Source organism: Stenella coeruleoalba (genome assembly GCF_951394435.1).
Source record: "Stenella coeruleoalba genome assembly, chromosome: 13".
Classification (NCBI taxonomy): Eukaryota; Metazoa; Chordata; class Mammalia; order Artiodactyla; family Delphinidae; genus Stenella; species Stenella coeruleoalba.
The window spans coordinates 37,218,928-37,245,255 of record NC_137159.1 but is presented as its reverse complement, the minus strand read 5'-3'; the positions used below and the strand labels follow the sequence as shown (position 1 = coordinate 37,245,255).

General features: G+C 36.8%; 1 protein-coding gene across 3 annotated transcripts in view; it reads right to left on the bottom strand.

The window, feature by feature from the left end:
• Positions 1–6,040: 6,040 nt before the first annotated feature.
• The window catches only part of WDPCP (WD repeat containing planar cell polarity effector), a 270,466-nt gene continuing 250,178 nt past the window's right edge, over positions 6,041–26,328 (bottom strand). For 2 of the 3 annotated variants that reach the window (XR_013830956.1, XR_013830957.1), the window contains 2 exons: positions 7,352–7,409; positions 6,041–6,328 (listed from right to left, as the gene is read on the bottom strand). Coding sequence is in view for 1 of the 3 variants with exons in the window: in XM_079940325.1 (XP_079796451.1) it covers positions 7,402–7,409 (8 nt within the window). In the remaining 2 variants the exon portion in view is untranslated. Of the gene's footprint in view, positions 6,329–6,759; positions 7,410–26,328 lie in introns of those variants that run through there. The other variant, XM_079940325.1, reaches the window with a different exon arrangement.

Sequence of the window (26,328 nt, the reverse complement as noted above, 5' to 3'; positions counted from 1 at the left end):
AAAGGACCCAAATTGGAAAAGAAGAAGTAAAACTGTCGCTCTTTGCAGATGACATGATACTATATAAAGAAAATCCTCAAGATGATATGAGAAAACTACTAGCGCTCATCAATGAATCTGGTAAAGTTGCAGGATACAAACTTAATACACAGAAATCTGTTGCACTTCTAGACACGAACGACTAAAGATCAGAAATAGAAATTAAAGAAACAATCCCATTTACCATCACATAAAAAGAATAAAATACCTAGGAATAAACCTACCTAAAGAGACAAAAGACTTGTACTCTGAAAACTATAAGATGCTGATAAAAAAATTCAAAGTTGATACAAACAGATGGAGAGATATACCATGTTCTTCGATTGGAAGACTCAATATTGTCAATATGACTATACTACCAAAGACAATCTACAGATACAATGCAATCCCTATCAATTATAAATGGCATTTTTCACAGGACTAGAAAAAAATCTTAAAATTTGTATGGATCCACAAAAGACCAAACAGCCAAAGCAATCTTGAGAAAGAAAGAGCTGCAGGAATCAGGCTCCTTGACATCAGACTATACTACAAAGCTACAGGCATCAAAACAGTATGGTACTGGCACTAAACCAAAAATATAGATTGACTGAACAGGATAGAAAGCCCAGAGATAAACCCATGAACCTATGGTCAATTAATTTATGACAAAGGAGGCAAGACTACACAAAGGAGGAAAGACAGGCTCTTCAATAAATGGTGCTAGGAAAATTGGACAGCTACACGTAAAAGAATGAAATTAGAACATTCTCTGTAACCATACACAAAAATAAACTCAAAATGGTCAAAGACCTAAATGTAAGGCCGGACACTCTAAAACTCTTAGAGGAAAACGTAGGCAGAACACTCTTTGACATAAATTGCAGCAACATGTTTTTGAATCCACCTCCTAGAGCAATGAAAATAAAAACAAAAATAAACAAATGGGATCTAATTAAGCTTAAAAGCTTTTGCACAGCAAAGGAATCCATCAACAAAATGGAAAGACAACCCACAGAATGGGAGAAAATATTTGCAAATGATGTGACCAAAAAGGCATTAGTCTCCAAAATTTACAAATAGCTCATGTGGCTCAATATAAAAAAAACAAAGAACCCAATCAAAAATGGGCCAATGACCTAAAAAAAACATTTATCCAAGGAAGAAAGATGGCCAAGAGGCACATGAAAAGATACACAACATTGCTAATTATTAGAGAATTGCACATCAAAATTACAATGAGGGAATTCCCTAGTGGTCCAGTGACTAGGACTCCATGTTTTTAGTGCTGAGGGCCCAGGTTCAACCCTGGTTAGGGAACTAAGATCCTGCAATTCGTGTGGCATGGCCAGAAAAATAAAAGCTACAATGAGATTACTACCTCACACAAGTCAGAATGGACATAATCAAAAAATCAACAAACAATAAATGCTGGAGAGGGTGTGGACAAAAGCAAACCCTGCTGCGCTCTTGGTGGGAATGTAAACTGGTACAGCCACAATGGAGAACAGTATGGAGGGTCCTTAAAAAGTAAAAATAGAGCTGCCATATGACCCTGCAATCCTACTCCTGGGCATATATCCAGAGAAAACAATAATTCTAAAAGGTACATGCACCCCAATGTTTATTGTAGCAATATTTAGAGCCAGGACATGGAAGCAACCTAAATGTCCATTGATAGATGAATGGAAAAAGAAGATGTGGTATATATATAAAATGGAATATTATGCACCCATAAAAAGAACAAAATAATGCCATTTGCAGCAACATGGATGGACCTAGACATGATCATACTGAGTGAAGTAAGTCAGAAAGAGAAAGGCAAATATCATATGATATCGCTTATATGCGGAATCTTAAAAAAAGATACAAATGAACTTACCAACAAAAGAGAAACAGACTCACAGACTTAGAGAACAAACTTACGGTTACTGGGAGGGATAGATTGGGAGTCTGGGATTGACGTGTACACACTACTATGTATGAAGTAGATAACCAACCAGGACCTACTGTAGAGCTACCTAAAGGGAACTCTGCTCAATGTTCTTTAATAATCTAAATGGGAAAAGAATTTGAAAAATAATAGATACATTTATATGTATAACTGAATCACTTTGCTGTACACCTGAAACTAACACATTGTTAATCAGATGTGCCCCAATATAAAAAAAAAATTTTTTTTAAATGACACGTTAGACCAGATGGACTTAACTGATACTTATAGAACATTCTATCCAAAAGCAGCAGAATACATTCTTCTCAAGTGCACATGGAACATTCTCCAGGATAGATCATATCTTGGGCCACAAATCAAGCCTTGGTAAGTTTAAGAAAACTGAAATCATAGCAACCTTCTTTTCTGGCCACAACTCTATGAGGTTAGAAATCAATTACAGGAAAAAAAAACTCTAAAAAACACAAACTCGGGGAGGCTAAACAGTATGTTACTAAACAACCAGTGGATAATTGAAGAAATCAAAGAGGAAATTTAAAAATACCTAGTGACAAATGACAATGAAAATACAACAATTCAAAATCTGCAGGATGCAGCAAAAGCAGTTTTAAGATGGAAGTTTATAGCAGTATAATCTTACTTAAGAAAACAAGAAAAATCTCAAATAAACCACCTAACCTTACACCTAAAACAACTGGAGTAAGAACAAACAAAACCCAAAGTTAGTAGAAGAAACTAAATCATAATGATCAGAGCAGAAATAAATGAGAGAGAAGAATAAAACAATAGTGAAGATCAATGACACTAAAAGCCGGTTCTTTGAAAAGATACACAAAATTGATAAACCTCTGGCCAGATGCATCAAGAAAAAAAGGAAGAGGGCTCAAATCAATAAAATTCGAAATGAAAAAGGAGAAGTTACTACTAACACCACAGAAATACAAAGGATCATGAGAGACTACTACAAGCAACTCTGCCAATAAAATGGACAAGCTGAAAGAAATGCACAAATTCTTAGAAAAGTACAACCTTCCAAGACTGAACCAGGAAGAAATAGAAAATATGAACAGATCAATCACAAACACTGAAACTGAAACTGTGATTAAAAGTCTTCCAACAAACAGAAGTCCAGGACCAGATGACTTCACATGGGGATTCTATCAAACATTTAGAGAAGAGCTAACACCTATCCTTCTCAAACTCTTCCAAAATATGGCAGAGGGAGGAATACTCCCAAATTAATTCTGCAAGGCCACCATCACCCTGATACCAAAGCCAGATGTCACAAAAAAAAGGAAACTACAGGCCAGTATCACTGATGAACATAGATGAAAAAATCCTCAACAGAATACTAGCAAACAGAATCGAACAACACATTAAAAGGATCATACACCATGATCAAGTGGGGTTTATCCCAGGAATGCAGGGATTCTTCAGTATAACCAGATCAGTGTGATACACCATATTAACAAATTGAAGAATAAAAGCTATATGATAATCTCAGTAGATGCAGAAAAAGTTTTTCACAAAATTCAACACCGATTTATGATAAAAACTCTCCAGAAAGTGGGCAAAGAGGGAACCTACCTCAACATAATAAAGGCCATATACAACAAACCCACAGCCAACATTATTCTCAATGGTGAAAAACTGAAACCATTTCCTCTAAGATCAGGAACAAGACAAGGGTTCCCACTCTCACCACTATTATTCAATATAGTTTTGGGTTCCCACTCTCACCACTATTATTCAATATAGTTTTGGAAGTTTTAGCTGTGGCAATCAGAGAAGAAAAAGAAATAAAAGGAATCCAAATCAGAAAAGAAAAAGTAAAGCTGTCACTGTTTGCAGATGACATGATACTATACATAGAGAATCCTAAATATGTTACCAGAAACTACTAGAGCTCATCAATGAATTTGGTAAAGTAGCAGGATACAAAATTAATGCACAGAAATCTCTTGCATTCCTATACACTAACAATGAAAAATCAAAAGAGAAATTAAGAAATCACTCCCATTTACCATTGCAACAAAAAGAATGAAATACCTAGGAATAAACCTACTTGAGACAAAAGACCTGTATGCAGAAAACTATAAGACACTGATGAAAGAAATCAAAGACTATACAAAGAGATGGAGAGATATACCATGTCCTTGGATTGGGAGAAAAATGATTATACTACCCAAAGCAATATACAGATTCAGTGCAATCCCTATCAAACTACCAATGGCATCTTTCAAGGAACTAGAACAAAAAATTTTACAATTTGTATGGAAACACAAAAGATCCTGAGTAGCAAAAGCAATCTTGAGAAAGAGAAACAGAGCTGAAGGAATAAGGCTCCTTGACTTCAGACTACACTACAAAGCTACAGTGATCAAGACAGTATGGTACTGGAACAGAAACAGAAATATAGATCAATGGAACAGGATAGAAAGCTCAGAGATAAACCCACAAATCTACGGTCAATTAATCTACGACAGAGGAGGTAAGACTACACAAGGGAAGAAAGACAGTCTCTTCAATAAATGGTGCTGGGAATACTGGACAGCTACATGGAAAAGAATGAAATTAGAACACTTCCTAACACCATACAGAAAAATAAACTCAAAATGGATTAAAGACCTAAACGTAAGGCCAGACACTATAATACTGTTCAAGGAAAACATAGGCAGAACACTCTATGACATAAATCACAGCAAGATCCTTTTTTACCCACCTCTTAGAGTAATGGAAATAAAAACAGGAAGAAACAAATGGGACCTAATGAAACTTAAAAGCTTTTGCACAGCAAAGGAAACCATAAACAAGATGAAAAGACAACCCTCAGAATGGGAGAAAATATTTGCAAATGAAGCAACTGACAAAGGATTAATTTCCAAAATTTACAAGCATCTCATGCAGCTCAATATTAAAAAAAAAAAAAACAACCCAATCCAAAAATGGGCAGAAGACCTAAATAGACATTTCTCAAAAGAAGATATACAGATTGCCAACAAACACATGAAAGAATGCTCAACCTCACTAATCATTACAGAAATGCAAATCAAAACTACAATGAGGTATCACCTCACACCAGTCAGAATGGCCATCGTCAAAAAATTTACAAAGAATAAATGCTGCAGAGGCTGTGAAGAAAAGGGAACCCTCTTGCACTGTTGGTGGGAATGTAAATTGATACAGCCACTATGGAGAACAGTATGGAGGTTCCTTAAAAAACTAAAAATAGAACTACCATATGACCCATCAATCCCACTACTGGGCATATACCCTGAGAAAACCATAGTTTAGAAGGACACATGTACCCCAATATTTATTGCAGCACTATTTACAATAGGCAGGACATGGTAGCAACCTAAATGTACATCGACAGATGAATGGATAAAGAAGATGTGGCACATATATACAATGGAATATTACCATAAAATGAAACGAAACTGAGTTATTTATAGTGAGGTGGATGGACCTAGATTCTGTCATACAGAGTGAAGTAAGCCAGAAAGAGGAAAACAAATACCGTATGCTAACGCATATATATGGAATCTAAAAAGAAATGGTTCTCGTGAACCTAGGGGCAGGACAGGAATAAAGACACAGAGATAGAGAATGGACTTGAGGACACAGGGAGGGGGAAGGGTAAGCTGGGACAAAGAGAGAGTAGCATTAACATATATACACTACCAAATGTAAAATAGATAGCTAGTGGGAATCAGCTGCATAGCACAGGGATATCAGCTAGGTGCTTTGTGACCACCTAGAGGGGTGGGATAGGGATGGTGGGAGGGATGCTTAAGAGGGAGGGGGTATGGGGACATATGTATACAAGTAGCTGGTTCACTTATACAGCAGAAACTAACAAAACATTGTAAAGCAATTATACTCCAATAAAGATGTAAAAAAAAATATCGTATGATAAACCATAATGGAAAAGAATATTTAAAAAAAGAATGTATATATAGGTATAACTGAATCACTTTGCTCTACAGCACTAATTAACACAACAATGTAAATCAGCTATAATTCAATTAAAAAATATGTAAAGAAAAAAAGTAAATTTTGCTTTCAGGTAGGGTGGAACAGTGTGCAGCACACCAGTATCCCATCTAAGAAGAAATAGAAATCTGTACAAAATTTTAAAATATTTATCTCTTCCATTTTAGTGACACATGAATTATATAATACAGACTACATATAACATTATTATATATATCTTTGTATATGTATGTACACACACACACATTATAGATATAGAGGAAGGCTGGAGGTAGACAGAATTTTATCAAAATTACAACCCAGCATCAATTTAGCACAGTCTCTGATTTGATTAAGGTTGTCATCCGTCATTCTTTCTACCTAGCAGAGGAAAAGGAAAGAGGAATATAACATTATAGATGACTCTATAATTTTTTGAAATCAAGAATTAGAATTCAATAAAAATAACTGGCAAAGCCAAGAGAGAAGATCATACCAATGAAAAACCAGAGATCAGATAGATAGCAGAAACCAATTCACAGGTGGTTCAGGTATGGGCCACTACTAGACAAGGACCACTATAATTTGGTTATTAGTTTTGTTTGTTGATTTCAAGGAACATAAACATAGTCTCTCTCAAGTAACCTCATGAGCCGCCCTTTATTTCCCTCTCGATGCTCTATGTATCTGCTCAGTCTCTTTTTTTTTAAATCAGTTCATATAAGACAAATATACTAAGATTTATTTTATGTTTATATTTAAAAAAAGCATACAAAAAATGAAACAAAATATGCCATTTACAATAGCTTAAATATCCTAAATATTTAGAAATAAATTTAAGAACCTCTGCATTGAAAATTATGAAATATTAGGAAAAACTAAAGAATTAAATAAGTGGAAAGACATATAGCATGTGGAAGACTCAATGTTCTCAAGATGTCAGTTCTTCATAAGCTGATTTTATAGATTCAATGCAAACCCAATTAAAGTCCTAACAATATTTTTTGTGTAAATTGACAGTTGTTTATAAAATGGAAATGAAAGTGCAAAGGACTAAGAATAGTCAAGGCAATTCTGAACAAAAACAAAGCTAGAAGACTTACATAACCAGAAACCCAGACCTTTTACAAATTTATAGTTATTGAAACAATGATAATATAGTGTAGTTACCTGATTTACAGCAAAGGTGCCACTGCAGTGCAATAGAGAAAGGATGATCTTTTAAATAAGTTCTGCTGGTTCTTGTGGATATCCATTTGGTTAAAACACACATTTTTAAAACCCTGCCCAGTGTATATAAAACCAATACCCAGTGTATACAAAAACCAATTCTATATGGATTATAGATCTAAATATAAAAGGTAAGACAGGGACTTCCCTGGTGGTCCAATGGTTAAGACTTACCTTTCAATGCAGGAGGTGTGGGTTTGATCCCTGGTCAGACAGCTAAGATCCTACGTGCCTTGCAGCCAAAAAAACAAAACATAAAACAGAAACAATATTGTAACAAATTCAATAAAGACTTAAAAGTTAAGACAAAGATCTTAAAGAAAACAGAAGATATCTCTTTATAACATAAGATATCTCTACAAACTGTTTTAAACAGGGCACAAAATGTAATCAACATAATGGAAAAAAATGGGAAAGGTAGCATATTACTACTAAAAACTTCTGCTCAACAAATTACAATATTAAAAAAGCAAAAAGGGGAACCCAAGAGTGGTAGAAAATATTTGCAGTAATAGGTCAGGATTATATAAAAGACTCCTGAAAAATCATAAGAAAAAAGAATGATAATGCAGTGGAATAATGATCAGAAGTCTTGACAGGCACTTCAAAACATACTCAAATTTCCGGTAAACATATAACTGGATGCTCAATTTCATGAGTCATCAGGGAAATACAAATTAAATCTATAATGTAATACCACTATCCACCCTTCAGAATGAGTAAAATGGTGGCAGGGGATAACAACTTCTGGCAAAGATGAGGCTAAACTGTAGTTCTCATGTACTGATAACAAAAATGTAAATCGTTTCAGCTACTGAATAAATCTTTGGAGGTATCTACTAAAGTTGAATGTATGCGCAAATGGATAGGTATAGTTACAAAGGATATTTAGAAGAACATTTATAAAAGCCCCAAACTGGAAACAACTGAAATATCCATCAGTGACAAAATGATTACATTTTGTTACATATTGCTATATACATAATAATATGGGTGCATTTCACAAAAGTAATGTTATGTGAAATAAGTCAGACCTCAACCCTGCCCAAAAGACCCTACTAGTCATCTCCATACATTACTAAAGTACATACATTTATGAGTGAACCTATTTCCAGAGAAGGACAGATGATTCTCTTACAAGGTCAAATAAAACTGACTTGTAGTACTAGAAGTCAGAAATGTTTATCCTTTGGAGGCGTGAGAAGTTGGGACAAGGGAGCCTTTTTAGAGTGCTGATGAAGTTCATTTCCATTATCTGGATGTTACATGGGTATGTTTACTGAGCTGAAAACTTACAGTATGTACATTCCTCCAAATGTATGTCATACTTTACCACTTACTGAAGTACACACTTATTTTCCTATGATAGAACCAAAATTCAGCCCTTTAGAAGCAAATCTTGTGATCTAACCATATTCTTCATTGAAACCCCATGCTTTGGGACAGGAGTTTGTAATGACAGCTATATAATTGCAAAGGCTTCAGAAAAAAAGGAAAAGCAGGTGATGGAAACATCAATTTATCATTGAATTTTTTGGTCAACAAATAGATGTATAAATTCTAAATAAACAGATGTATCTGCTGGTAGGCACTCTAACAGTAAAGGAACCTAGAGATTTCTCCCCTACCCTAATTGGCAAATATTTACTTTTTTCTGAGTAAAAGACTTTCCTAAACGTTTAAGCAGTTGAACTCAATTCTTTGATAGATAACAGGGTAAAAAAAAAAAAAAAAAAGACTATATACTCTACAGATCTTTATGTACTATTTACTTAAGTCCTTTTAAAAGGTATTATTTTTAAGATTTCTTGAAATTCCTGACCTGAGTCATCTCTGTGATATATCACACCCTGTCACATCAAGTTAACTTACATTGGATAAAGAGAAGAAAGGTTATAAACTTAGCATGCATACCACCTGACATAAAACATTTGCCAGCTATTTCTTCTGCTTAAATGAATGCATTCCAAATATCTAGACTATTACCTATAAAAACTATAAATTTTATTAAAAAATAATGAAACAATCATCTCTACACATTATTATAGTGCATACATTTATGAGTACACCTAATTCTAGATAAGGAAAGAGTTTTACTAGAAACAACATGTTTCTCTTTCACATTTTGTCTTCACCTTTGACCCTGCATATGAATGTATGTGCACAAACTTGTTTTACTTCCTTCTTAGAGGCAGTCTGACCAGGAACACGGTAACTATCTAATTATAGAATTTAGAAAATAAAGAAAAAATAACTAACTGAATTTTAACACATTTGCCCCGAAGTATTTACAGTGCTTAGGTTAACATGCCATTTGTTATGAAAACGTTTTATGAAGATCTAAACACTTTTACTTCTGATTACTAAGGCAACATGAAATGAGAAGTTCATAAGAATTTCAGGTAATGTAGGAAAAAATAATTTTTCTGACTGAAGCAATCACTCTTCACCCACACTTAATGGTCTCCACTAATGTAAATTATTTAGCTACATTATTAGCAAATTTACTGTAATAATGCCTCTATCTCATTTTGTTATTATAAATACATCTTTAAATCAACATACCCACTGAATGAACAAGTCAATTTCCTTTAACTTTGGAGAAATTGCTGAAGTTTACCACTGAATAGGTGAATGAACTGTTCAGCTCAAAGGCTAAGGTAAAGAAATTCAGTTCCACAGTAGTACTATAATCTTCCAGCTCACTGCTCAAAGTTATTATAGAGATTGTATGACACACTGCTCAAAGCTACTTTCCTGCATTATGCTATGAAAATGGTGTACCTGCTCGTGTTTGGCACTGTTAGGATAATATGGTAAACAAAGATGACAAAGAAAACCTTCTATCTTTTTTTTAATACCAAAAAAAACCCAAAAAAAGAAATCCCACAAAAAGCAAAACAACTCAAAAATAAGTAAAAAGTAACATTAGGCAGTAAGGAATATGGGAAATTACAGTGGATTTGAAATAAAAAAGAATGGCAAAGTGGTTCGGAGTATGAGATTAGGAGTCAAATAGGAATGGTTTTAAATTCTGCTTCTGTCACTTTGAGTCTCTGTCCTTACTTATAAACGGGAAAACTAATACTTAACTCTTACGGTTGGTTGTTATAAATGTGAAACATGACAGTAATTGCAGAGCTTAGCACTATGCTGGGTAAATAACATGTGTTAGTATATAGTAATTTTTATTTTTGATGAAGATTGGTTCCTTTATTCTCCTACCCTGATAATAGTCCATTTCTAGATTCAGCACAGTAGAGAAGTTACAAACACATGCTTTGAGAAAAAAGGACTTATGTGTAACAATCTTTCTGCATCATACTTCCTTCATCTAAGATTACTGTGACCATTTAATGAGATAATGCATGGTCTTCAACATATTCTCCAGTTTATAGTATGTATTTGATAAATGGTGGCTAAAATCATAAGACCTGAATTCTGGCTCTAGCTGTTGCACTGATGAGTATGTAATTATGTAAACAAGGCACTCAGCCTTTCTGAATTTCATGCAAAAAATGGGCATAACATCTGTCCTGTTTATCTTTTAGGGTTGCTGAGATAATAAAATGATGCAGGTAAGCACGTAGAAAACAGGAAAGCCCATAAAAATGGATGGTGTTACTATACTTCTGATGGCAGTTTAGAGGTTAAGTACCATAAAAATGGGATTTAAAAATCTTTTTTATATAATCAAGAAAGCTGTGCTTGACTCTTGTTTCACAGACAATACACAAGTGATGAACATTATAATAGAAGCACCATTTTTCTCTGTTGAGATTAATTTATTGTACTCAGGATCAGAAAAGTTACTTAAAGTGAATATTTTGTCTTGTTCAACCTAACACTTTGATTTATATACATTGTAGTATAGAGTATATGACAAGTAGATTGAAGGTTTTTGTTATGCAGAAAGGCCTTCTTTGACCTCAGGAATTCACTAACAGGAATGATACATTATTATGTTATAAGATTAACTACAACTGGTAAAGCCCTTTAAAAGTGAAAAACACTCTATAAATGCTTAGCATTTATAGCTACTAACATCTAATAAGGTTAAGCTCTTCTTCAAAATGAGCTACTGCTTGATGAGTTGGTTTTTAAATAAGCTGACATGCCACAAGTGGCAGCTGCTATATCATGTGAGTGATTTCATGATTATTGCAATCATTAGAATGTCTATTATTAGTTATAATTATTGATTGATTATTCCTTTAAGATTATTATTGTCTCAGAAAACTGAGGCACCGAAAAGTGAAATAATCCATTTGATTCCACTCATCAAGCTAGCACAGCATAAGGCTCAAGCTTCTGGAAAACCCCTGAGGTGCCGGTGCTGTACAGCTGCTGTCCAATATGGTAACTACTATTAAGTGTGGCTATTGAACTCTTCAAACATGGCTAGTAAGACTGAGGAAAAAATTTTTAAATTTCATTTATTTAAAAAATTTTAAATTTAAAAACTGATACTCAGTTCAGTAATTGTAAAACTTTTAAGGATGTATGGACCAACTTGGGTACATGAAATTACTTCTTCAACTGAAAACTTTATGAAGTCTAAATACAGATAAAGTATTTCTGATGAAAATTTAACATCTAATTTGAGATGTACTTTTAACATACAGTAGAAAATTTAAGGGTATGTGGCTTGCATTGTATTTCTGTTGGACAACATTGCTATATAGGTTCAAAGACAAACAATAAATTATGTATGATATGGACCCTACGCCCTCTTATATCCATCTGGAGAAGGATATATGAATGTTCAAAATTCAGTTCCAGGAACTGAATCAGGAACAGTTATAGGTCTTTTCTTTGATAGTGGACACTTGGCTTCAGGAACCATAACCTGGGATTACCTCAGTTACGTGCTGTTAAATTACTAACAACCAGCTCCCAAAATCAACCAGTTTCTTGATTTCTGTGGTGTAAATTATTCCTACCATGGCCAGTTTTGAGCTACCAACATGATGTCCCTGAACTTAGAATTGGGAAGAGATACCCTTAATTGGCACTTGGAAGGCCACAGGAGCCAGCCCTAGTGCATCACTGGAATACTTTATGAGTTCCTGACATCTGTATTTCTTGAAAGTTTTGTAGGTATGTATGTCTGTTGTGGGGGCTGAAGTAGATCGGCTTTAAACTGAGTTCTACCCCATAGCAAATTGTAGGATGATTAGACCTGGGAATGAAGGGCATTTTATTTTCTTTAAGCCTAAGGGATGTAAGTCACTAGAAAAACCCTGACTCTTCCTTTACTCCCATTGAGAATACAGATTTATGGTTACATGAAGCCATTTTGTGAACTATAAAATGGTTAAAAGCAGGTAAACATACTAAATTTTGATAAGACAGATGCATGATTTTAACTCATAAACTTTATATACCAACTGTATAACAAATACTTTCTTTTGCAAAGAGACATCTTGGGGACATGGTAAGAATATAGGAAGAATTGATATAAATTCTGACACATTGTGAAGAGAATTTAATACATGTAAAATATCTGTAAGACTTCCAAATTCAGCTCTAAAGTTCAATAATTTTATGACTTTTGTTAGCGACTATATGTGAAATCATTCTGTTTATTTAGAAGTTACTCAGTTTCTGTTAGCTCCTTTGCTTGGACACCTTGATGTTACGTCTCATGCTAGAGTAAATTTCTGCATAAAGTAAGTCTTTTAAAGGCAGTATTTAAGAGGATTTAATTCAAAAGTATTTTTTTAAGATTTTTTTTTGATATGGACCACTTTTAAAGTCTTTATTGAATTTGTTACAATACTGCTTCTGTTTTATGTTTTGTTTTTTTGGCCATGAGGCATGTGGGATCTTAGCTCCCTGACCAGGGATCAAACTCACACCCCTTGCACTGGAAGGCGAAGTCTCAACCACTGCACTGCCAGGGAAGTCCCCAAAAGTGTTTTTGAATAAAGCAGTTCACCTTCTAAGAGAATATTCAAACTTATTTTTTCAGTATGGGTTTGTACTATTAGGTGGATATGCATAAATGATTTGTTTTTCAGAGTCGTATGTTGTCTAGAATTTTGCAGTGTTTTAATTTGGGTTCTGTCTAATCATATGTCATCATATACATAGAATTTTAGTGCTGAAAAGATTTAGACTCTTCTAGTTATATCTTATTTTATAGTTGAGCAAACTGAGACCCCAAAAAGTGACTTAAGATGTCAGATGGTTAGTCTTGACTAGTTTAACTAAAACTAGAACTCAGCTTTCCTGACTGCCACCTTAGTAATCTTAAAGTTTGTAGCATCGTACTGCATGAATCTATTTGTCTATCCACATTTCAGGATTATTGGTACAAATTTTTTTTGCTGTACTCCATACTAGCCAAGTTAGCACATATTCCATTTATTCTTATCTTCATGGTTTCATTAGCTACTCTTAATATAACATACCAATCCTCAGGCAAAATTCTTCATTATTTAGTTGCAGAAAATGTAACTGGGAACAATTCTGTCCTGTATCAGCACAGTTTACTAGTCTAACTAATAAGTAAGTCAGAGAAGAAGGTTTGAGACATTGACTCCTTTCTGAAAAGGAGAAAAAGTAGGGGAAAGCCCAAATAGTTTAATGTTTGCACCTTTCTCCATAGGAAAAGATTATTGTTATCTTTTGCTAAGTTACTGTAAATTTATGACTAGGTGAGTCCTGAAAAGATGACACCTTGTTTCATAATATTGTGTATTTCAGAATTCAAAAACATGTTAAATATTTAAATGATAGAAAGGTTTGACCTCAAAATCAATACCTAATTTAGAGAAAATCTATATGTAAGGGAATTAAGAATTGATATTACTTAATATGTCACATTGTGTGATTGACAACATTATGTCACTATAGAAAGTAACAAAGTTTGGATAATCATGCATTCTTAGGAATTTTACTGAAAACTTTGTCTCTTTTAAGTTATACAAGTGATACAGTCTTGTGTAGATCTCTGCAGCTAAGCAAAGCAGTTAGTCTTTGATGCACTTATAATTATGAAGGGTTTAATAATTATGAAGGGTTTAGGGTTATGTCTTTTGACAAAGACGCCTAGATAGGTGGGAAGGTATAGGTCAAAACTGACATCATGACACAATTAATATAAGATAGGTAAAGTAGAGCCAAAATTAGGTTAGCATGAATACATCTCCTAAGTCAAACAAGTAATATAGCTTCTAAACCACAATGTAGGTAAACAGTTAACCACAACTTCAAATATTAATAATGAGATTTTAAGTATAAGAGAGTCTTAACTTTCATGCTTTTATCATCTATAGGTATAATTTTATACACTTGTACAATGGTACCATGATTTTATAGTAAAACCAATAAGGTATTTAGGAAGAAGATAACATAAAAAAATTCAGGCTTTTGAATGGTGTTTAATGACATGGGAATGTAGGCACAATATACCACTGGGTAACAAAAAGGAAGATAAATAAATGACTTGAGTTTTGTTAAATATATGCATAAGAAAAAGAAGTTAACTAATATTATCAGTTATCTCTGGGTGATAATATAATAATTTTTTTTTTTTTTTTTTTGCCACACAGTACAGCATGCAGGATCTTAGTTCCCTGACCAGGGATCGAACCTGTGCCCCCTGCACTGGAAGCGTGGAGTCTTAACCACTGGACTGCCAGGGAAGTCCCCAATATAATGAGTCATCTTTATACTATATTTTTAATATTGTATTCTCTAAAGTTCATCACTATGCACAAATAATCTTTCATATCAATTTCAAAATATATTTTAAAAGGAGATGGCAACTTATAAAGCTACAGCCTTTTATAGCATAGTATCTGAAAGATCATATATGATAAATGTATTTGGAAATATAATGCACTTGGAAGAATTTCTTAATATTCAGACAGCCACATTACGTGCAGCTGGGAATTATTTTTGAATAGGGTTTTTAAATTATTTCCATTTCTGTGCATATGAGGATTATATAGAGCAAGTTGTCTCCCCATTTTGCTTATTTGCTTCTTCTAAATACTATTCTTCAAAATTCATTGTAACAAATGAACTTGTAGCTTTCCCCCTAAGTGGTGATTGCTTTTAGTTATAGGTGTTTTGCTGGGTGTATGCTCACCTCAATTAAGATAGTTCCCAGACTTTGTTACAGTTAGGTGTAGCTTTGTGACCAGGATCTGTCCAATGGGATATGAGCAGAAGTGATGTGTAACAACTCCTGGGTTGTACCTAAATGAGAAAAGAGTGTGCCTTCCTTCTTTTTCCTCTTTCTTGAAGGCAGGACTGTAAATCTTCAAAGATACAGAAAAAATACCCTAGATATAACGAAGCAACACGATAGAAGGAGCCTAGTAATGTGATACCAGGATGCCTTACCAGTCCTTACCACCTCCCAATAAAATTCTTTCTTAAATCATTGTGGTCTCTTGCTACAGCAGCCTGACTGTTACATACTTAACATTGTGGTGGCATTATACCACCACTAGCACACTACCAATGAAGCTCATTTTACCCTGGCAAGTTTGATTCAACATTGTATTGGAGGTCCTAGCTAGAGCAATCAGGCAAGAAAAAGAAATAAAAGGCATTCAATTCAGAAAGGAAGAAGTAAAACTGTCTCATTTTGCAGATGACATGATATTATATGGAGAAACTAAAGAGGCCACCAAAAAAAATGTTGGAACTAATAAAAGAATTCAGTAAAGTTAGAGAATACAAAATCAATAAACAAAAATCAGCTGAGTTTCTATACACTAGTAATGAATTATGAGAAAGAGAAATTAAAAAAGCAGTCCCATTTACAACTGCATAAAAAATGAGAATAAATTTAACCACAGAAATTAAAGATCTATACACTGAAAACTATAAGACTTTGATGAAATTGAAAATGACACAAATGGAAAGATAGCTCATCTTCATGGATTAGAAGAATTAATGTTAAAATGACCATACTACCACAAGCTATCAACAGATTCAATGCAACCCCTATAAAAAGTTCCAATGGCATTTTTTAACAGAAATAGGAAAAACAATCCTTAAATTCGTGTGGAACCACAAAAATCCTTGAATAGACAAATCCTGACAAAGAACGAAGCTGGAGGCAGCACACTTCCTGATTTCAAACTATACTATAAAGCTATAGTAATCAAAACAGTATGGTACTGGCATAAAAATAGACATGTAGATCAATGGAATAGAATAGCTACATCAGCTAATATTTGACAAGGGAATCAAGACTACTCAACAGGGAAAGGATAGTCTCTTCAACAAATGTAGTGGGAAAACTGGATAACTGCATGCAAAGAAGTGAAACTGCACCCTTATCTTACACCACTCACAAAAATTGACTCAAAATGGATTAAAGACTTAAACATAAGACCTGCAAACATAAAGCTCCTAGAAGAAAACATAGGGAAAAAGCTCTGTGACACTGGTCTTGGCAATGATTATTTTTGAAATGACAGCAAAAGCACGAGCGACAGAGATAAATAAGTGGAACTACATCAAACTTAAAAGCTTCTGTGCGGCAAAAGAAACAGTAAAAACAATCGAAAATATCGGCAGAAGACCTGAATAGGCATTTTTCTTAGCGAGACATACAGATCGCCAACATGTTCACGAAAAGGTGCTCAACACTACTTTTAACCAGGGAAAATGCAAATCAAACCCACAATGAGTTATCATCTTGCACCTTTTAGAATGGCTATCATCAAAAAGAGAAGAGATAATAAGTGTTGGTGATGACATGGAGAAACGAGAACCCTTGTGCACTGTTGGTGAGAATGTACACTGGTACAGGCAATATGGAAAACAGTATGGAAGTTCCTCAAAAAATTACAAATAGGACTACCATACAATCCAGAAATTCCACATCCGGGTATATTTACAAAGGCCATTAAATGGATATTGAAAAGATACCTGCACTCCCTTGTTTACTGCAGCATTGTTCACAATAACCAAGACACAGAAACAACCTCAATGGATGAGTGGATAAAGAAGGGGCTGTGTGTGTATATAACTACATACAATGGAATATTCTTCAACCATGAGGAGAAGGAAATCCTGCCATTTGTGACATTTGGATAGACCTTGAAAGCATTATGTTAAATAAGTGAGACAGAGGAAGACAGATAGTACTTAATACCGCTTATATGTGGATCATAAAAAGCTGATCTTGTAGAAGTAGAATACAGTGGTGGTTACCAGGGGCTGAGGGGTAAGGGAATTGGGGAGATGTTGGTCAAAAGGTACACAATTCCAGTTATAAGATGAATAAGTTCTGGGTACCTAACACACAGCACTGTGATTATAGTTAACAGTACCGTATTGCTTTATTAAAAATCACTAAGAGTGGGGCTTCCCTGGTGGCACAGTGGTTGAGAGTCTGTCTGCCAATGCAGGGGACATGGGTTCGTGCCCCGGTCCAGGAAGATCCCACATGCTGCGGAGCGGCTGGGCCCGTGAGCCATGGCTGCTGAGCCTGCTCATCTGGAGCCTGTGCTCCACAATGGGAGAGGCCACAACAGTGAGAGGCCCGCGTACTGCAAAAACAAAACAAAACAAAACAAAAAAACACTAAGAGAGTAGAGTTTATTCTCACAACAAAAAAGAAATGGTAATTATCTGATGTGATGGAGGTGTTAGCCATGGTGGTAATCATATTGCAATATATAAGTGTATCAAAAACACACTGTGCATCTTAATTTACACAGTGTTATATGTCAATTATATCTCATTAAAGTTGAAAATCAATAAAAAAACTATCAACAGAAAATAAGTTCATAGGAATAAATATTAATAAAAGATGTGCAGAACAATTATGAGAAATTAATGAACATCATTAAAGACGGTCAAAGACCTGATAAAAGGAGAGTATGCCACATTCATGACAGGAATATTCAGTACTGTAAGGATGACAATATTAGCTTTATGCAATTTCACTTAAAATACCCATGAAGTTTTCATGAAACTTGACAAAGTAATTCTCAGTGAAGCTCATATGGCAGAGCATAGCACATGAACAGCTAAGGAAATTTTGAAGAAAAACAAGGTGGGGGGAGATATCTATTAGGTATTTCTTACACAATTTTTGACGAAAGACAGTGTGGATTGGTACAGGGATATACAAATAATCTATGCTTAAAAGGCTTTCTTCCCCTGAAAACCCATCTGCTCACTGACTTTTAAAATTTTCTACTTTTCCTTTTTTTTCCATTTTAATTTTGTATTATAACTCTTTCCTCATGCACTCCTGTATTCATTCATTCAACAAATACTTATTCAGTTACTTATTGTGCAAAGGTCTATACCAAGTGCTATGGATTCAATTTAGCCTCTGTTTATTAAAGTCCAACATCTGGGCTTCCTCAGAGGCTGTTTCTACTGATTGTTTTTTTTTTTTTTTTTTTTACTGTTTATGGGTCATACTTTATTTCATTAAATGTCTTATCATTTTTTGTTCAAAATTGTGTTAAGGGGGGATCAAGATGGCAGAGGAGCAGGAAGTGGAGCTTACTGCCTCCGACAAATACATAAAAAATACATCTACAAGTGGAATGATTTGTACAGAACATCTACTGAATGCTGGCTGAAGACCTCAAACTTCCGAAAGGGCAAGAAAACCTCCACATAACTGGGTAGGACAAAAGAAAAACAGCGAAAGGAATCGGGATAGCACCTGTGCCCCAGGGATGGAGCTGTGGAGGAGTACAGGTTCCTGCACCCTGGGAAGTCCCCTAACTGGTGGGGAGATCAGCCTGGATGGAAGAGTAGCTTTGGAGCCTCAGAGGAGAGCGTAGCAACCAGTTTGCTGTAGGCAAAATGAAGAATGACATGCAGAAACGGTTGGTACTGCCACCCTGTGCTCCTCAGCCTCAGACGCTCAACCGTTGGTGCAGGTAGGGGCTGGGTGCTGAAGTTCAGGCTTTGGAGCTCAGACCTGGGAGAGGACCACAGTTGGCTGTGCGGACACAGCCAGAAGAGGCTGGAGTGTGGCAACTGAGGGTACACTCGGAAGAAGCTGGGGCCCACCAAAGAGGCAAGCCTCCATTGGGGGTGCAAGGGAGAGGGGTAGGAGTGGGACCTCCATAGGAGCCTCTTTCTCTGTGTTCACTCTCAGGCAACAGGACACCATCTACATGAGCTCCAGGGGTGGGTGCAAGCCACCAATGCCATCCTGGGTTCCAGAGATGGGCATATGCTGCCACCTCCGCTAAGAGTCCTGCAAGTAGGTGCCAATCACTACCCCCACTGTCCCATGAGTGCACGGACCACCGCTGCTGCTTTGAGACCCACAAGAAGACGCTAGTCACTGCCCTCACTGTCCTGGGAGTGTGTGAGCTGCCACCACCACCAAGAGACATGAGAACAGGTGCCAATCACTGCCCCTGCTGTTGTGGGAGTGCGCAGGCAGCCGCTTCCACTAAGAGATGTGGGCACAGGTGCAGGGTGCTGTACGTGCCATCCTGGGAGCATGCACAGGCCACCACACCTGTACACCCCCATTTCAAGGGGATAACAGCCAGCACATGCTGAGGAAGGAAGCATAAAGAATCTAAACTAAAAGCAGCCCCTTGATTGTGGACAAGATGGCAAAGTAGAAGAACTTGAGCTCACCCTCTCATGAAAACATCAAGATCACAGCTAACTGCTAAACCACCACCGACAAAAAAGATTGGAACCTACCAAAAAAGATATTTACATCCAAAGACAAAGAAGAAACCACAACGAGATGGTAGGAGGGGTGCTTTCATGATATAATGAAATCCCATACCCACCGGGTGGGCGACCCACAAACTGGAAAATATATCACAGAGGTTGTCCCACAGGAGTGAGTTCTGAGCCACATGTCAGGCTCCCCAGCCTGAGGATTTAGGCTAGAGCATTTGGCTTTGAAGGCCAGTGGGCCTTGAATGCAGGAGTTCCACAGGGCTGAGGGAAACAGAGACACCACTCTTGAAGGCGCACACAAGGTTTCACATGTACAGGGACCCACACAAAGCAGGAGCCAGGGCTAAACTCACCTGCAGGTCTTGGAAAGTGTCCTGGGGAAGCAGGGGTCAGCTGTGGCTCACTGTGGGGGCAAGAACACTGGTGGCGGAGGTCCCAGGGAATACTGATGGGTGTGAGCTCTCCTGGAGGTTGCCATTTTGGCACCAAGACCTGGCCCCACCCAACAGCCTGCAGCTCCAGTGCTGAGACACCTCAGGCCAAACAACCAGCAGGGTGGGAACACAGCCCCACCCATCAGCAGACAGGCTGCCTAAGTTGTACTGAGCTCACAGCCACCTCTAAACACACCCCTTGACATGACCATGACCACCAGAGGGACAAGACCCAGCTCCACCCACCAGTGGGCAGGCATCGGTCCCTCCCACTAGGAAGCCTGCACAAGCCCCTGAACCAACCTCACCCAACAGGAGGCAAACACCAGAAAGAATAGGAACTACAACTCCGCAGCCGGTGGAAAGGAAACCACAAACACAGAAAGTTAGACAAAATGAAACGACAGAGAACTATGGTCCAGACAAAGGAACAAGATAAAAGCCCAGAACAACAAGTGAAGTGAAGTGGAGATAGGCAATCTACCTGAAAAAGAATTCGAAGTAATGATAGTAAACATGATCCAAGATCTCGGAAAAAGAATGGAGGTACAAACCAAGAAGATACAAGATATGTTTAACAAAGAGCTAGGGGCTTCCCTGGTGGTGCAGTGGTTTAGAATCTGCCTGCTAGTGCAGGGGACACAGGTTCGAGCCCTGGTCTGGGAGGATCCCACATGCCGTGGAGCAACTAGGCCCGTGAGCCACAACTACTGAGCCTGCGTGTCTGGAGCCTGTGCTCTGCAACAAGAGAGGCTGCCAAAGTGAGAGGCCCGCGCACTGCGATGAAGAGTGGCCCCCGCTTGCCACAACTAGAGAAAACTCTCACACAGAAACAAAGACGCAACACAGTAAAAAAAAAAAAACAAACAAAAAAAACAAACTAGAAGACTTAACAAACAAACAGAGATGAACAATATAACCGAAATGAAAAATATACTACAGGGAATCAACAGAATAAATGAGGCAGAAAAACGAATAAGTGAGTTGGAAGACAGAGTGGTGGAAATCACTGCTACAGAACAGAATAAAGAAAAAGGAATGGAAAAAAAAAAATGAAGACAGTCTCAGAGACCTCTGGGATAACATTAAACACACCAACATTCACATTATAGGCGTCCCAGAAGGAGAATACAGAGAGAAAGGGCCTGAGAAAATATCTGAAGAGATTACAGCTGAAAACTCCCCTAACATGGGAAAGGAAAGACTCACTCCAGTCCAGGAAGTACAGAGTCCCAGGCAAGATAAACTCAAGGAGGAACATTCCAAGACATATTAATCAAACTAAAAAATATTAAAGACAAAGAGAAAATATTAAAAGCAACAAGGCAGAAGCAACAAACAACATACAACGGAATCCCCATTAGGATATCAGCTGATTTTTCAGTGGGAACTCAGCAGGCCAGAAGGGAGTGGCACCATATATTAAAAGTGATGAAAGGGAAACTCCTACAACCAAGAATACTTTACCCAGCGAGGCTCTCATTCAGATTTGACAGAAATTAAAAGCTTCATAGACAAGCAAAAGCTAAGAGAATTCACCATCACCAAACCAGCCTTACAACAAATGCTAAAGGAACTTCTCTAGGTGGAAAAGAAAAGGCCACAATCAGAAACAAGAAAATTACGAATGGGAAAGCTAAAGGTAGGAAAGACTCCACACACAAATATAATATCAAAACCAGCAATCGTGAGGACAGTACAAATGCAGGATATTGGAAATGCCTTTGAAATTAAGAGAGCAGCAACTTGAAATAATCTTGTATATATGTAGACTGCTATATGGAACTGCACACCAAAAATCTACAACAGATACACAAAAAAGAAAAAGCAATCCAAACACAATACTAGAAGTAGTCATCAAATCCCAAGAGAAGAGAACAAAAGAGGAAGCAAAGAAAAAAGACCTACAAAAACAAATCCAAAATTAACAAAATGGCAATAAGAACATACATATGGATAATTACCTAAAATGTAAATGGATTAAATGCTCCAACCAAGAGACACAGGCTTGCTGAATGGATACAAAAACAATACCCGTATAGATGCTGTCTAAAAGAGACCCGCTTCAGATCTAGGGACACATACAGATTGAAAGTGAGGGGATGGAAAAAGATATTCCATGCAAATGGAAATCAAAAGAAATCAGGAGTAGCAATACTCATATCAGACAAAATAGACTTTAAAATAAAGACTGTTACAAGGGACAAGGACACTACAAAATGATCAAGAGATCAATACAAGAAGCAAATATAACAATTGTAAATATATATGCACCCAAAATAGGAGCACCTCAATATATAAGGCAAATGCTAGCAGCCATGAAAGGAGAAATCAGCAGTAACACAATACTAGTAGAGTACTTTAACACCCACTTACATCAATGGACAGCTCTTCCAGACAGAAAATCAACAGGGAACATATTAGATCAGATGGACTTAATTGTTATTTATAAAACATTCTATCCAAAAGCAACAGAATACACATTCTTCTCAAGTGCAAATGGAACATTCTCCAGGATAGATCACATGCTGAGCCACAAAGTGAGCCTCGGTAAATTTAAGGAAATTGAAATCACATCAAGCACCTTTTCCAACCACAGTGCTATGTGATTAGAAATCAATTACAAGCAAAAAAGTAAAAAAACACAAGCACGTGGAGGTTAAACAATATGTTACTAAACAACCAATGGATCACTGAATAAATCAAAGAGGAAACTAAAAAATACCTAGAGACAAATGACAATGAAAACACGACAATCCAAAACTATGGGATGCAGCAAAAACAGTTCTAAGAGGGAAGTTTATAGCAATACAATCTTATATCAGGAAAGAAGAAAAATCTCAAATAAATAACCTAACCTTACACCTAAAGTAACTAGAGAAAGAAGAACAAACAAAACACAAAGTTAGTAGAAGGAAAGAAATCATTAAAGATCACAGCGGAAATAAATGAAATAGAGAAGAATAAAACAGTAGAAAAGATCAATGAAACTAAAAACTGGTTCTTTGAAGAGATAAACAAAATTGACTCATGAAGAAGAAAAGAGAGGGCTCAAATCAATAAAATCAGAAGTGAAAAAGAAGTTACAACAGACACCACAGAAATACGAAGGACCATAAGAGACTACAAGCAACTATATATCGACAACCTAGAAGAAATGAACAAATTCTTAGAAAGGTACAACCCTCCAAGACTGAACCAGGAGGAAATAGAAAATATGAACAAACCAATTACAAGTACTGAAATTGAAACTGTTGATTTAAAAACTTCCAACAAACAAAAGTCCAGGATCAGATGGCTTCACAGGCAAATTCTATCAAACATTTAGAGAAGAGGTAACATTGCAGAGGAAGGAACACTCCCAAACTCATTCTATGAGGCCACTGCCACCCTGATACTGAAACCAAAGATACCACAAAAAAGGGCTTCCCTGGTGGCGCAGTGGTTGACAGTCCACCTGCCGATGCAGGGTACACGGGTTCGTGCCCTGGTCTGGGAAGATCCCACATGCCGTGGAGCGGCTGGGCCCGTGAGCCATGGCTGCTGAGCCTGCGTGTCCAGAACCTGTGCTCCGCAACGGGAGAGGCCACAACAGTGAGAGGCCCGCGTACCGCAGAAAAAAAGAAAGATACCACAAAAAAGAAAATTACAGGCCAATACCACTGATGAACATAGATGCAAAAATCCTCAACAAAATACTAACAAACCAAATTCTAACCGAATACATTAAAAGCATCATACACCATGATCAAGTGGGATTTATCGCAGGGATGCAACGATTCTTCAACATCCACAAATCAATAAATATGATACACCACATTAACAAACTGAAGAATAAAAACCATATAATCATCTCAATAGATGCAGAGAAAGCTTCTGATAAAATTCAGCAATGACTTATGAAAAAACTCTCCAGAAAGTGGGCATAGAGGGAACTTACCTTAACATAAAAAAGGCCATATATGAAAAACCCACAGCTAACATCATTCTCCATGGTGAAAAACTGAAACAGGAACAAGACAAAGATGTCTACTCTCACCACTTCTATTAAACATAGTTTTGGAAGTCCTAGACACAGCAATCAAAGAAGAAAAAGAGGGGCTTCCCTGGTGGTGCAGTGGTTGAGAGTCCGCCTGCCAATGCAGGGGACACGGGTTCGTGCCCTGGTCCGGGAAGATCCCACATGCCGCAGAGTGGCTGGGCCCGTGAGCCATGGCCGCTGAGCCTGTGCGTCCAGAGCCTGTGCTCCGCAATGGGAGAGGCCACAACAGTGAGAGGCCCACGTACCACAAAAAAACAAAAACAAAAACAAAAGAAAAAGAAACAAAAGGAAACCAAATTGGAAAAGAAGAATAAGACTGCCACTCTTTGCAGATAACATGATACTACACATAGAAAGTCCTAATACGTTACCAGAAAACTACTAGAGCTCATCAATAAATTCAGTAAAGTTTCAGGATACAAAATTAATACATAAAAATCTTGTGCATTTGGGGTTAATATATACACCACTATATATAAAATATGTAATCAACACGGACATACTGTATAGCACAGGGAACTCTATTCAATATTCTGTAATAACCTATATGGGAAAAGAATTTGAAAAAGAATGGATATATGTAGGTTTATAATTGAATCACTTTCCTGTACACCTGAAACTAATACAACATTATAAATCAACTATACTGCAATATAAAATAAAAATTAAATTTAATTAAAAAAACAAAATTTTGTTGAAAAACTGCATTTAAGTAATATGTTTAAATATTATAAATATTTAATAGATGTGTAAATGTTAAATATATTAATATATTTAAATATAATGTGGCAACTCTGTAAATCACTCTTCTTCAAGGTTTGTTGTTGCTATTTGTTGTTTGGTAACTTTTGAACTAATTCTGTAAAGTGTATATCCTTTGTTGTGTGCAGCCACTGAAATCTCTTTTCAGTTACCTAAATAGTCATCTACAGATTGGATAAAGATTTTTAATCCTAGAATCCTATCTTGGAATCTTTTTGGGTGGGGGTTCTGTGTTTTAGGGAACCCCTTGAATGCTCAGCTAGGCATTTTACAACTCAGCTTTAGCCTCCACTGCTTGCATGCATAGAGCCTCCAGATCAGCCAGAGGGGAGAATTTAGGTGACCATCTCATGTATTTCCTAAGAATGCACACAGTCCCGGGCATGCACACAGTAGTATACAGAGTCCCAGAAAGATTTTCGAGCTTTTCAAATCTCCTATGGATATCTTATTCTCTAGAATTTCCTTTTTAGCTTTTTGGTTGGCTTATTGTTTGCCCCAGTACTTATTTACCTTCTCAGGCAGCCAAAATCTTAAACAACTGCCTCTAATAGTTTTCCACAAAGCACCCTGGGGAAAAGGCTTTTTCACAAAGAGTGAGCTTCCAATCAGGTCAAATAAAGAAAGGCTTACACAAGAGGTCTTCCAAGGAACCATCAGTCAAATAATGATAGTTATCTGGGATTGGGACTTTGAAGGACCTCCAATACTGTTCTTTACTCTCTGCTGGCTCCTGGAGCTGCTGATTTTCACCTGGATTATGGGCTGTGGTTTTCAAGGCTACTGTGGAGCTGGGTGGTGGGGCAGATGGGAAAAGGGCAAGTTAAAACACTACAAAGAACTTCCCTGGAAGTCCAGTATGTAAGACTCCATGCTCCCAATGTAGGGGGCCTGGGTTCAATCCCTGGTCAGGGAACTAGATCCCACATGCATGCTGCAACTAGGAGTTCCCATGCCACAGCTAAGAAGTCCACCTGCCACAACTAAACAGGCCGCAACAAGATCCCACATGCTGCAACTAAGACCCAGTGCAGCCAAAATAAATAAATATTTAAAAAAACCCAACAACACTATAGAACTTGCTGTTCTTACATGAAATTCAGTTGTTTTTCTTGAAACCCTCCCCAGATTGCTGCATTTGGTTAATTTACAGAAGTCTGATAAAGACAAAGCAATAAAGGAAACTGAGAAGGAATGGCTGGAAAAATGTTAGGAAGAAAATCATGCAAGAATGATGTCAGAGAAATCACAAGAAGAAAATT